Below are 13737 nucleotides of genomic sequence, written 5' to 3'. Positions count from 1 at the left end.
GAGACGCTGAATCTGGGAAATGAAATTTTGGATCCGATAATTACCTATGACGAATTAGAAGCATCAATCAATAAAATGAAAACAAAATCTGCACCAGGTATGGATCTAATTACAGCCAAATTCTTAAAATTATTACCACCATCAGGAAAACAGGTATTGCTCGAATTAATCAATTCATTCTACAATTCAGCAAACTTTCCAGAAAATTGGAAAACAGTAAAACTGATAATGATATATAAAAAAGGAGACAGAAAAGATCCAGGAAATTACAGACCAATCGCATTACTATCAACTTTACGAAAATGCTTTACTTCTATACTGGCACTAAGATTCCAAAAATGGACTGAAGAATATAATTTAAACTCAAAATTTCAATTCGCATTTATAAAAACAAAAGGAACAGAAATGACATTATTCTTCTTATTATCAATAATACAAATTTACTTATTAAAAAAACACAGGAAAATATATTCTGCTTTTATCGATATATCAAAAGCCTTTGATTCAGTTCATGTTCCAACTTTGATAAATAAATTAAAACTGTGTGGCTCAGGAAAAAAATTTTCAAACTCAATTGCGAAATTATTTTTAAATTATAGAATCAACATTAGCCATGCTAATCAGATATTCCCAGAACTAATTATAAACCGAGGATTATTACAAGGAGAACCGCTATCGCCATATTTGTTTAATTTCTATTTGAATGATATTGATAAATTATTTCTACTTGATACTGAAGGTGTTCAAATTTTTGGAAGAAGCTACCACTATATATTATATGCAGATGATCTTGTATTACTTGCACCAACAAAAATAGCTTTGCAGCATAAATTAAATATAATAAACAATTATCTGAATTCCCTGTTTTTAACGATTAATATCTCAAAAACCAAAATAATAATATTTAGAAATAATGTTAAACTTCCAAAACAAGAAAAGTCATACTATTTAAATAATCAACTTCTTACCTTGGTAAATGATATAAAATATTTAGGAATATCATTTAATTGGAATTGTAATTTTCAACCGCATCTGAAAAATCTAACTAAAAAAATAAATACTTTGATGGATAATGCTATATATTTATGTGCAACTTTAAAAATGACGAATATAAAACTACAAATGATTACAAATACTATTTAACCTTTTAATTATCCCTTCAATATATTATGCAAGCCCTATTTGGGCAATAGACTTATTGTACGATTTAGAAAAATTCTATGTTATTTACCTACGAAAATTATATAAAATAGAAAGGACAGTTCCTGGTTATGCAATTCGTGCCGAAACTAACAGATTCCAACTATTTCCGTTTTATTTAAAAAGACTGATAAAATTCTATTATAGATTAAAACAGTCTAATGACGATAATATAAAATTCTTACATCAAATAATGCTAAATCAAAATTTTAACCTTGATAACAATAAAAATCTATGGCAATACAAATTTAATAAATTATTACAATCTTTTGGTGTATCATACAGATTATTTGAAGGTTCAGAAACGAATTGGCAAAATGGATACTCTCTAATGATTGAATTAGCGTTTTCTCAATCAATAATAATGGATCAAAACTTATTATATCAGTCTACATATCATCCATGGTACATCAATATTTTAAACATCCCGTCTATTTCAAACATCATTATTGCTAATATCAATATGAATATAAAAAGATTATTAATACAGTTAAGACTTAATAAATATTCATTGTTTATTAATAATACTTATTTTGATTTTACGAATGACAAATGCTATTGGTGTAAATCTAATGATTATTCTTTGAACCATATANTCGTTTATTATTAGCATTATTCAGAAGAAATAGAATTTCGAACACAGGAAGCACGAAAATAAAAAAATATATATATGTATGGTATATTTGAACATAATTTTTTATCAAAATGAGACTTTTTTAAAGATTCGATTAAGATATTTCAAATATTTACTTAATGATACGTTTTCAAAAGGTAAAATGTCATTGTCCCAACTTTTTAGATTAAATTTTTCACTTTTACTAAGAAAAATCGATGGAATTTCGTCTATAAATCACGTGGGTATCGCGGAAACACAGTTTGGCAAATCTCTTCTTATTTATCTAGTTTTAACTTGGGAATTTCCAGTCACTCTAGGCTGCAAGTGCACTTGTGTACTCAAGTTTTTGGCTTTTTTCACCCACACAAAGAATCAAAAAATTAAAAAAAAAAAAAAAAAAAAAAATATTATCAGTTATGCTATTCAAATTTCAAAATAAATTTCTTCCAGACATACATCAATTTATAAATAAATATGTATGATAAGATTATATCAAAACTGCAAAAAAAATAAGAAAAAATATTCTGTTTTGACCTTAAAACTGATTTCAAACTCATTTCATAAAGTTTAGTCATTGGTGTAATTCTGTTATAAAACTGTCTTAGCTCAATGGACTAATACAAATTTCAAATACCATTTTAATTATTAATCAATTTTAACTTGTCTTTTCTGATAACTCTACTTTTATATACATGATATCTTTTTCTTTCTTAGATAAAAAAAAAAGCTTCAAAGTTTGGAGTAAATCTGCATTCTGCAAAAACTTTGAATTTAAATGATCACTAGTAATTTACAAATGAAACTGAAAAATGTTTGTCACAAAAAGGAACAATTCACAAAGATATATGCTTATATATATGGATATAATTTTTGAGATTAAATGCTTGATCATAATTACTGATAAAATTTACAAATATCAATGCTGGAAAAGTTCTATAAAATAGTTTGTCATTCAATCCTACTGATGTTTAGATCTAACATTAAGCAGGCAAACACGAACAGTAACAAAAAAGAACTTTATTAGAAAAGGTTAGAACTGTCACAGACATCCTCGGGCAACACCCGGACAAAATCCAATGAACTTTCGCGCCTTTTCTTTTTTGACGTTGCCAGCCACTCTTGTTGGCAAGTGTTGCCAGACAGAGTTCGTGATCTTGGCAAGTGTTGCCAGACAGAGTTCGTGATCTTGGCAAGTGTTGCCAGACAGTGTTCAGGATCTCTGGCGCTGGCGGCCACAATAGAATCACATTATAAGTTCAATAATTTCCAAATGAAGATATCTTGATAATGGATTACAAAAATGATAATTCATCTTTTAAATATTTGAGGTCAAAAAATCTTTATTGTAACTCATTTCTTAGCTTGGAAATCTTGCAACAGCACTTTTCTGGATGCATAACACGAAATTCAAATGTGTGTCAAAGATTTTAATGTAAGAAAATGGTAAACATTTTTCTCTGTAAACTATTTTTCCAAAAGTAGAATTTCAACTTAAAGGCAGAATATACTAAAATTCTGTCATAAATATCAAATAATTTAAATTCACTATATTATTTATCATAAAAACAAGATTTTGAACTGGCAGTTCAATTGTATTTTTATCTGTTCCATAAATGTTTTTTTCTTCACACAATAAATAAAATTGTGAGCTCACAGATTTTTACGGGGCTCTTAAAAGTAAAAATTAATGTCAATTGTCTCCAAATTGTAAACATCTTTGTTAGAAAAAACAGAGGGAGAAATTAGATCAGAGGTCACCAGTTGTAGAAACAAGTCAGTGGGAAAGTTGACACATAGCTGTCAAAAATACACTGTCATCGTCAACAAAAGTCGATCACGTGTTAGATTTCCCACGACAATGATATAAAAGGTGCAAGCCACCGGAAGCTTGAGAGTTTGCACATGAAAGTTATAATTGGTCTTAGTGATTTCTGTCTCCTGCACCTCCAAGAAAGGACTCAATTTAGTCCCCAAAGAAGACAATGGTAGAAGACATTGACAAATGCCCAGTGCATCCATAAAGAACTGTCATCACCACATACAGGACTCCTCCAACTTTACAGGTAATTATCAGCGGACTGTGAACTCTCTCTCGTAATGGAAGTAGGCATAGCTGTCATAGAATAGACTAGCAGTTGTCAATCATAGACTTTGAAATCTTATGTTAATCGCATTTAGCCTATATAACCTAGAGATATATGCATTTAACTCAGTGTAGCCTCTTGTATTTTAGTTTTAGTCATATAATAAATGCTTTGTTATTTTGTTAAATCTGTCTCCTGTCTCTGGAAGGATGCCTGCTGACTTGCTCACCTCCCTCACCACTCGATAATAGCCATCCAAACAGCAACATGGGCAAGTTTTACCAACTTGTTGTGTAAGTGGCAATTAGGGAATTGACCCTGTGCCCTCGTAACCTCATAAATTGCTTCAGCACAATATTCAACTTAAATCAGCAAACATCAGTATGATATACTCTGATTTATTATTATTATTCAAAAAAATGCAATTGGACTGTCTATATAGTTAAAACCTCATGTTCATATAAAGTGAACTGTTTATGATTACATCCAAGACATTGTCCATCATCATGTTTTACTGCACAATACTTATCTATATATAAAATGCAGCACAAATAATGAGTGACAATCTAGGTTCAAAACTAGTAGATTTATTATAGCTATGCCAGCTTTTACCAATTATTTTCAGTACATACTGTCTATAATCATACTTAAGTTTAGTATTCACAAATAGAAACATGACATCATTTTACATTTCTATTAACAAAGCCAATAAAAACTGAAGGAAACAAAATTGAAAATTTTCTACTTTTCATAGAAATTTCACAGAAAAGGAAACCTTAAGAAATTTGACCAATAAAAAACTGTTTAGGAATGATGTCATAAACATTATGTACAATGATTTCATTTTAAAAATGGAAGGCAGCACGTCTAGAAAACACTTATTTAAATTATGAAAAGTTATTGAATTTGTTTGCAAAATTTAATGTCTCTATACCAAAATATGTATAATTTTTAAAGATGGAACTATGAAACAAACTGTATAAACTGTTATTTAGTCAGCAGCTTGAAATTAGCAATTCAGATTTCCATATTTTGATTTCCATACAAGTAAAGTTCAAGAGGAAAAACAATGTAACATTAATTTTTAGTTCATGTTTCTAGTTCTGTCAATGTTCTTAAACTTCTATTTTTATATACAAGTAAACTTTGAGTTCAATCAATGTTTACTGCAGACTTATGAAGATGCCAGATTGTGTTTTAGTTTCTTTTAAAGGCATTAATTTCCCAAATTATTTTATCATCTTCATATTTCAAGCCACCATTTGTGAAAATTAAAAATTGTGCTGTATCTGTTACACAGTACTTTAATCAGCAGTAATGAAAAAGGCAATAATGAAATATTACCATTCATTTTTCACTGATCCTATCTGCAACTTTATTTCTCGTGATCTGTACATTTGCAAAAGCCTAACATTTTTTTGAGAAAGTAATTTCTGTAGCCATTTACATACATACATTTCTTTATGAAGTCACTTTCTGATAAAGGCTTCAATTACGCAGCAGTTTGATGGGCAATCATATAACTTGCTTTTAATACACTGTGATAAACTTCATTGAAAATGATTATTACTTTTTATTTTGATGATATGAAACCGTGCTTTGCAATTCATTTATGCTTCTAACACAATAAAGTGCTATAAATTAAGACACTTGGCGGGTTGTCTCATCTTTATTTAGTTGATACGTGTGAAAAAATTACACGTTTCGGGCTTTTAAGCCCCTCTTCAGCCAACTATGCATAAAATAAAATAGTATGTATAAAAACTATGTATAAAATAATATAGATTATTACTTTTTCAATGAGTATTCTAACTTTTCCACTTTTATGGCCAGATAACCAAGGTTTATCAGTCTGCTGCTTCAGAAGACCCAGGTTTGAGGCCAGGTCACTCAGGAATTTTTCAAGGATTGTATGTTCTAGAAATGTAAAACCCTGTTTCTCATCACCCAGTCTTATTGCCCTGCATTGTTGATCTAGCCAAATGATTAAGCAGGTCTTCAGAACAGAATTAAAAAACAGTTCTTCCACTTTGGCTTCATGGAATTTACAATATTTGTGTTTATTGTATTTCAAAATACAGTTAATAAAGTAGTATTTCTGAATATTATATTCTTTAGTAACTACTACTTGTTGGTTATAAATCAAACATGTTAGTGTTCCTATTAATTCTATTAAAAAAAAAATACATTTTCTACTATTACTATATCACTTAACGATCTTCATTAATTGTCCTTTTCTTGGTGATACAGACTAAAAACTTTAATTACACTTTACTTCACCACACTGGACAAATGGCAGGATATTTTTGAATTTTAATACATCTTATCAGCTACAAGATCATGAAGAGAAACAAATATACAGTGGTGCCTCGTATAACATACTTAATCCGTTCCAGGTGCACATCCGTAAAGTGAAAAGTCCGTTATACGAAACGCATTTTACCATAGAAATACATGTTAAAACATACAATTCGTTCCGCAGCATAAAATAACCATACTGTACCATAAAAAAAAAAAAAATAAAAATGGAGCAGTCTCCAATTATGCCGGGTAGTCAGATGTTGTGAGGAGGAGATGGAGGAACACTTTTTTCACACATTCATACAGATACAGACTTTTTACACATTGCAGCAGGTCTCTTTTTATTGTTTTTTAATCAAAGTCAGATTCAGGAGAGGCTACCGGAGCTTGCAGGGCCAACTCCTCTTGTTCCATCCTTTGTTTTTTTTGGCAGTGAGCTTCTTGAAAAACATGTCCAAGGTGGTCTGTTTCTCTCTCTTCTTCAACATCTGTCGAAAATGACGGGCAAGGATGTCATTGTAGAGATCATTGATCCTGTTGGCCTCAGCTCTGTTTGGATAATAAGTGTTGGTAAACTCCTGAACATCTCCCCATTTGAACAAGGAAGTTTTTGTCAACTTTCACTCCTTCTGATGATTTCTTGCTTGGTATCAATTGAAATCATCTTTCTGTTTTCTTAGAAGCCATGATTTGTAGAACACTTGAATAAATGTAAATACTGAGGTGATGTACGTAATAAACAAAGGAGCAAACCGAATCCCAACAAGGGCTCTGTATTTCAGATATACTAATAATATATTCTAATAATACTGTACTAATATATTATAAAAATAGCAGATTGTCATTGGCAACGGCAAAAGAGTGGAAACATCATTTGCACTTGTTTGCAGAAAGTCTGTTGTTCGCCTCATGTAACTGCCGAACAGAAAGTCCGTTGCTCAAGTCACGTAACGGCCAAACAGAAAGTCCGTTATTCGAGGTGTACGTTATACAAGGCACCACTGTATTTAGAATATTACAAACTGAAGACTAAATACTAAATACAAATAAAAATTTGATGTCTTCACATATTCCTTGAAATATTTTAACAAGAATCCACTGCCAGAATCAGTTTATATATTTGTAAGCAGAGAAGAGCATTAAAGGAAAGATAGGAAAACAGTTAACTTGAGTACAGCCAGCAGTTGTAAAGGATGTGTGAATGTGTAAAGACATCAAATTTTTTTATTTGTATTTAGTCTTCAATGTGAAATATTTTAATATATATATTTCATCCTAAATGTTTTTAAATTCTTTCAAAAAACAATTAGATTGATAATAAATATTTTAAAAAATTGAATAATTTGTCAGTGCATAAAATATGGGCCCAGTAGATGAGATTTTCAGTTTTTGATTTACGTGATAATATGACTATAATTATCATTCATTGTTACACTTTTATCTTCACTATTAGCCATCATGTTGTTAATAATAGCCCAAAGTGCACAAGAAAAGGGTTCATTATTTTTATTTATTTTTTTTTGGGGAAAATGACTGATTATTAATAGTAGCACTTATAAATTTAAAAAACAGTTTCATAACTAAAAGTCTCAATGACAGAACAATACTAGTCCAAGTTCAAGTGGGTCAAAAATAAATAAATATGTAAATAATAAAATAACACATTAATTATATAAAAAAATACCTCTTTTAATACAAGTATAGCCCTTTCTATATCTTCTAATTTTGGGGGATCAATTGCTAAAGCAAGAACAGCTTTTGGTTCTCCTATATCCAGTTTCTTAGACATAAGAACTAATTGTTCTAAAGGAGATCGCTAAAAAAGAAGAAGAAAAAAAATTACTTTAAATATTACTTTTGATATAAATTAAGCACACACAAGATATAAATTTATAAAAATTAATAGCACAGTTTCATTCATATGTTTACAAAAAACAATAAGTTTATAAAATTAAAATAAATTCTGAAGTCAATATCTAAATAATTTAGCATTTAATTTTTTTAATTTCACAAACTTTTACTTTTTTTATTTTTTTGTAAACATACACAATATTCACAAAAAAAGGATAACCATTAAACTATATTTCAAGATGTAAAATAATTTTTTTTTTAATTATAAAAATAAACAAGCATATATTTATTGTGACATCATCACAATGCTAGGCTGTAATGTTTAATCATATTTTTAATTTATTTAATTTAAAATATGTACTATCTGCCTCAAATTAATAGTGGCTTCCCCCTGTACATCATCTTTTTCCTGTTAGCAACAGAATCATGTTGGCCATCTGTCTACTCCTTTCAGGGGAAAACATTTGAAAATAACACGAGTTTCAGTTTAGATCGGAAATTCATATATAGTTGATTGGGGCCTTGTGCCCCTAAGATTTCCATATCTGGTCTTGCTTTCATCTATCTAACCCCGTTCTCAAGATTAAAGGAGAACAGACATGCCAACATAGTGGCAAGTTTTTCAAATTGCAGCCAAAAAATGTCTACATTAAAGACAAATGTACAGTTACAATTTAATAATTTTATCAGAGTACTTTTTAGCTATATAAATATTAATTATAAATAAATTTGTAGTTAGATATAAGCAGCATTGTCATCATCTTATATTATTAATAATTACACAATAATTTTAATTTAATAATTGTGAAACTTCTACAAAAAGAATCAGATTCATATTTATATAAATTTACTATCAGTTATGCCATCTAAGTACTCTAAAACTAACTATTTTCCAGACAATGAAGTATTACAGAATTAAAATAAAATCTTTATGTAGTTTCTAATCAGCTGCATGATCATGTATTAGTTATAAATTTGTATGTGCATGCAAATGAGATAACTGAATTTGAAATATTTAAACAGAGAAAAAATGGTAACATAATTGTTCAATGAGTGAGTGTACAAGCCCTGCTCTAAACCAATCCTTTTCTAGACATTTCTAATTACTAATTAATTTTAAAAAATGCCTAATTATATTAGATTTATTATGAAAGTATGATTTTTCCTATCATTACTTGTAAATTCATTTGTTAATCAATTTTTGTATAGTACAACTATCAAATATTGCTATATAAAAGTTATCCAACTTATATCAGTACACGATTTGACATTAAACCAACTCTTGCAGTTGGGCTATATTTTTATTACCATTTCATTTTGAAGACTAATATTTTAATATTAAATTCATCATTAAAAAGCAACTTTTACAATTAAAAACAAGTTGTTAAAATTTTCTCTTAATGTTGTATTATATTAATTACAAAAAATAAAATGTGACACTTCTAGCATCATCTTGGTTCTTACACACACTATTTTTTTATTAATTGATGTTAAGAATTTGTACTTTTTCCTCTTTCTAAGAAAAAGAAACACAAACTATTGAGATGGTAGAATTGTTATTAAGCTGATGTTATTTCATTTACATTTTCTAGCTTTCTGAAAACATTTGTTTGCTGATCTTTAAAAGAAAATATGAAGTTATTAACAATAAATAATAATGTATTTATTTATAATAAATTTTTTAAAAAGATTTATAGGATTTTGAGTTTCAAACTTGAAAATAATTGAAAAAATGGCTATAATTATCTTATTGAATCTATCTTGATTTGATTACATCACTTGCTAATACTTTTTTCCTTTTAATTACAACATAATAAATATGATATCTGTATCTATGATATATTGTCTATTGAAGTACTACATTCAAGGCTATGCTTCATCAGCTTTACATCATCATTCTACTATACATACAAATAGAAGGTATATTCTCAACACAATATCATTCATATATAAATAAACTTGTACACTTCTCCCTTTCTTGGAGATGAAAACAAAATCTCTAATTTCCTAACCAGTTATTGGTCTCCATGTGTACATGTTATTAGTTATTAAGTTTATCTCCCAAACTCAATATTCATACTCCATCAAATTTACAGAAATCATTTCAAAAAAATTATTTCATCATTAGAAGATGCATCAATCAATGAACAAATGTAAATCACTCTTATTAAAAATAAACAAATGCATATATTAGTTAAATTTATTTATTGATCACTGTATATTTTAAAAAGGAAGAAGAATTTGAAAAACTTAAGATAAAAATTATGGTTATTTATATAATCACTAGTTAAGTATATCAGTTTCATTTGTGTGTGTGAAAATACAGCACTAGATAACAAATAGTTATCTAATAGTTAATAGTTAAATAACAAATCATTTATTGTTATTATCTCTATCTAAATAGATAAAATTAACATTTTCTAAAACAATCTCATACTTATTTAGTCTAATTAAATTGTTTATTTCTGTACACACATTTAAGTTTCTTTGATTTTATAAAATTTAACTGTACTTAATCAGCTAAAGTGTTGAGAGCATTCATCATATTTCAAGACTATGCATAATATAAAAATTAAACATTGATTTTTGATTTTTATATTTTACACTAATGTTTGATACTGTTTTTTTTTTCTGTCATCTTAGTGGTTGTTCTGTATTCATGTAAAACAATATGTTTAAAATAATTTTTGTAATTCTAAGTTACTAAAACATTTTCTGATATACATAAACTTCATAACTAAATTTGAAGAACAAATTAATAAAATTTAATTGTAATTTTCTGAATTATTAATAATAGTCAATAAATTTTTATTCTTATTATCTATAACAATAAATTGTTATTTTTCACAAGTTCTATATTTTATATATTTTCTTACATTCATTTCTGGGATCCCATATTCTGGCAAATGATTTTCATAGAAATCATATGGAACCATTCTATAGCATCTTCCATCAGAAACACGCCCTGCACGTCCTGTTGGTAAAAATACATTATTAAAGTAATTTGAAATACCATTTGAATTTTTATATATACTTATAGCATATTATTAATCTTTTTATAATTGTTTGTAAAAGAAATACTTTATTTCATAATATCATTTTTAATATTTTGTCTTTATTTTTGGCTCATAGTATTTATATCCAAAAATTATTTTATCACTTTTTCTATATTTCCTGTTTAAAAATTTAATATATTCATGCACCTTTTACATAGATTTTATCTACATAATATTAATAATCTTATATTAATAAATAAATACAAGCAATAAAATAATTGTACTGCTATTCAAATTCATTTTAGACATTTCTAAATTGTTAATTAATTATAAATTAAATTAATTTATTAAACTTTTTTATAAAATGTAAACACTAAGCTAAGTTAACTGATCAAATTAGTGATATAAATTTGTCAGAACCCAGACATCATCAACAATATCTTAATCAAAATAATAAAAGATGATACTATCATTTTCAATAAAATAAATTTGTCGGCAGCAATATATATCAATTTTACACTTGGGAACAGTTCTTCCTACATATTCTCAGCTTTCCCACAACCTTCTGACCTGCTGTCCCTATTTGGCCATTTTAATGGGACAACTAACAACCAGTTCAGCAGTCATCACCAGTTCCTCCAAGCATTAAAGTTGTCATGAGTTCCTCAACGAAAGTGGGCATGAATTCTTCTTCAATGAGAGTCATCACCAGTTCCTCAACTGATATACAGTGATACCTTGGTTTTTTTTACTTCAGTTATCGTCAGTTTCGGTTTTCACCAAATTTTTTCACAAAAAATTTGTCTGTTTTCATCATTTGCCTCAGATTTCGTCAGCATGCCCACATGACCTCACTGCTAATTTTGCGAAAACAAAGGGTCACCCACGTGTTTTCCTGCTCAGTGTGGCACTGTTTCTCCCGAACGTCTAGACAAACAATTCCATTCCTTTCCTTTCAGCTCCATCATGGGATCCAAAAAAGTTTCCAGAGCCAGCAGCCCTTCAAAGGAGAAGGCCAGAAACATAATCAAGTTGAAGAAGGTTGAAAAATACGAGAGTGGCATTAAAATTGCTGAAATTAACCTCATGTATGGGAAATCGCCATCCACAGTAAGTTCTGATCCACCAGCGGCTAAGCGGTTCCATTCCCTGAACACTAGGAGTTTGGTCGTGGGTTCGTGCCTCACCCAGATGAGCTGGCCATGTGGAATTTTCCAGGTTTTCTCCACATCTGTAATCAGTTATCCTTAGAAGACCTCCCAGAAGGCATCCCCCTAGGCAGATGATCTGGGTTTATCTTGGCATCCCCCTCTGACGATCATATGTTTGTCATAAAATTTTGATTTTTGTTTGATATCACATGAATAAAATATATTAGTTTATAGCAGAATAAAAGTTCTGATCCCAAACAAATGTTTGATATAATGTGTGTTAATTTCAAAACAAAAAAACATACATGCATAAATGTTATATGGAGTCATACAAAACAATATTCCATGTTGTTTGGCTAAGTGCCAGAAACGAATAAAGTAACCAGAGAATGTTAAATCTGACAAAATGTCATGAATTTACAAATTGTAAATTTCAGTTCTAATATATTTTTTCTTTCTTTCAAATTTTCTAATAAAATTAATTGGAAAATATTTCATCTGAAACTAAATATATTAATGCATATATGTGATTTTTTCATATGAATATAATAATAATAATTTGATTTATGGTAAATTTTTAAAATGACATTGCCAGAATGACCTTGATTAACCTATATTGACCTCAGTCAACTCATAAAATACATGTAAACCAGATGTCCATCAGGAAAGGGTTAAAATAACTAACCTGTCTGTTTACCTTAGATGCCAAGTTATTTGAAATAGACTCTAGTTAAGTGCAATATCAAACATTAATATTGTGAAATCTGCAAATTTAACGCAGTTGTCGGAAAAAAAAATGTAAACAACTCCGATAGAAAAAACGCTCCTGGTGAGAATTATATTGGAGGTCACCGTTTGTTATCACAATTAGCTGGGAAAGTTGACACATAGGTGTCAAGAATGCACCGTTAATGTCAACACGTGACTCCTTTCCCAAGACAAACAAATAAAAGCTCAAGCCCCCGGAAGCTCAGCGCGCATCCGCACACGGAAGTTATTTCTATACTTGTGCCAGTTGATCTCCATGAAAAAGGACAGTGACCCTATCAGAGAAGACACTGGACAGAAGACACCAAGGAGTACTACCACTTCCATACAGAGGATCATTGCCATATCAATTCTCCCTGTACTCAGAGAGGTATTTAGGGGATATTTTAGAACTTGTAAAATCACTCTCTCTCTCTCCCTAAAGTTAGGCAAGCAACCTAGAAGAGAATAGTTGGCCATTATCTGTACATAGTCTATTATAACCACATTTAACATTAGAATTAATTCTGTAAAAGTTCGTCCGATGGAGAATTATTTTTAATAAAATAAAAGACAAAACTGTCCAAAAAGGATCACCATTTATTACTTGTGTTCCAAGACTAAAACATTTTCAGCGACTGACCTTCCTTTTTAGGCTACTTGTCGCCGTAAAGTTCACAAAAAGTCCTTTTAAAAACACAAAACATCCAATTAAAATTTTATAAAATTTCTGAAAAAGGAACTGGTGACATGCAGTTGTCTTGCTTCCATCATACCTTCTTTTGGGGTTT

General features: G+C 29.1%; 1 protein-coding gene across 1 annotated transcript in view; it reads right to left on the bottom strand.

Moving 5' to 3' along the window:
* LOC111627759 (ATP-dependent RNA helicase TDRD9-like) overlaps nucleotides 1-13737 on the bottom strand; it is a 164513-nt gene that overhangs the window by 97879 nt on the left and 52897 nt on the right. The window contains exons 14-15 of the mRNA XM_023371388.1: nucleotides 10929-11026; nucleotides 7886-8017 (exon numbers count right to left, since the gene is read on the bottom strand). Of these exons, the coding sequence (XP_023227156.1) occupies nucleotides 7886-8017; nucleotides 10929-11026 (230 nt within the window). The remainder of the gene's footprint in view (nucleotides 1-7885; nucleotides 8018-10928; nucleotides 11027-13737) is intronic.

The sequence above is a fragment of the Centruroides sculpturatus genome, unplaced genomic scaffold (genome assembly GCF_000671375.1).
Source record: "Centruroides sculpturatus isolate CEXI.00-Female unplaced genomic scaffold, Cexi_2.0 scaffold387, whole genome shotgun sequence".
NCBI classification, from domain to species: Eukaryota; Metazoa; Arthropoda; class Arachnida; order Scorpiones; family Buthidae; genus Centruroides; species Centruroides sculpturatus.
This window is presented reverse-complemented; position numbering and strand designations above follow the sequence as displayed.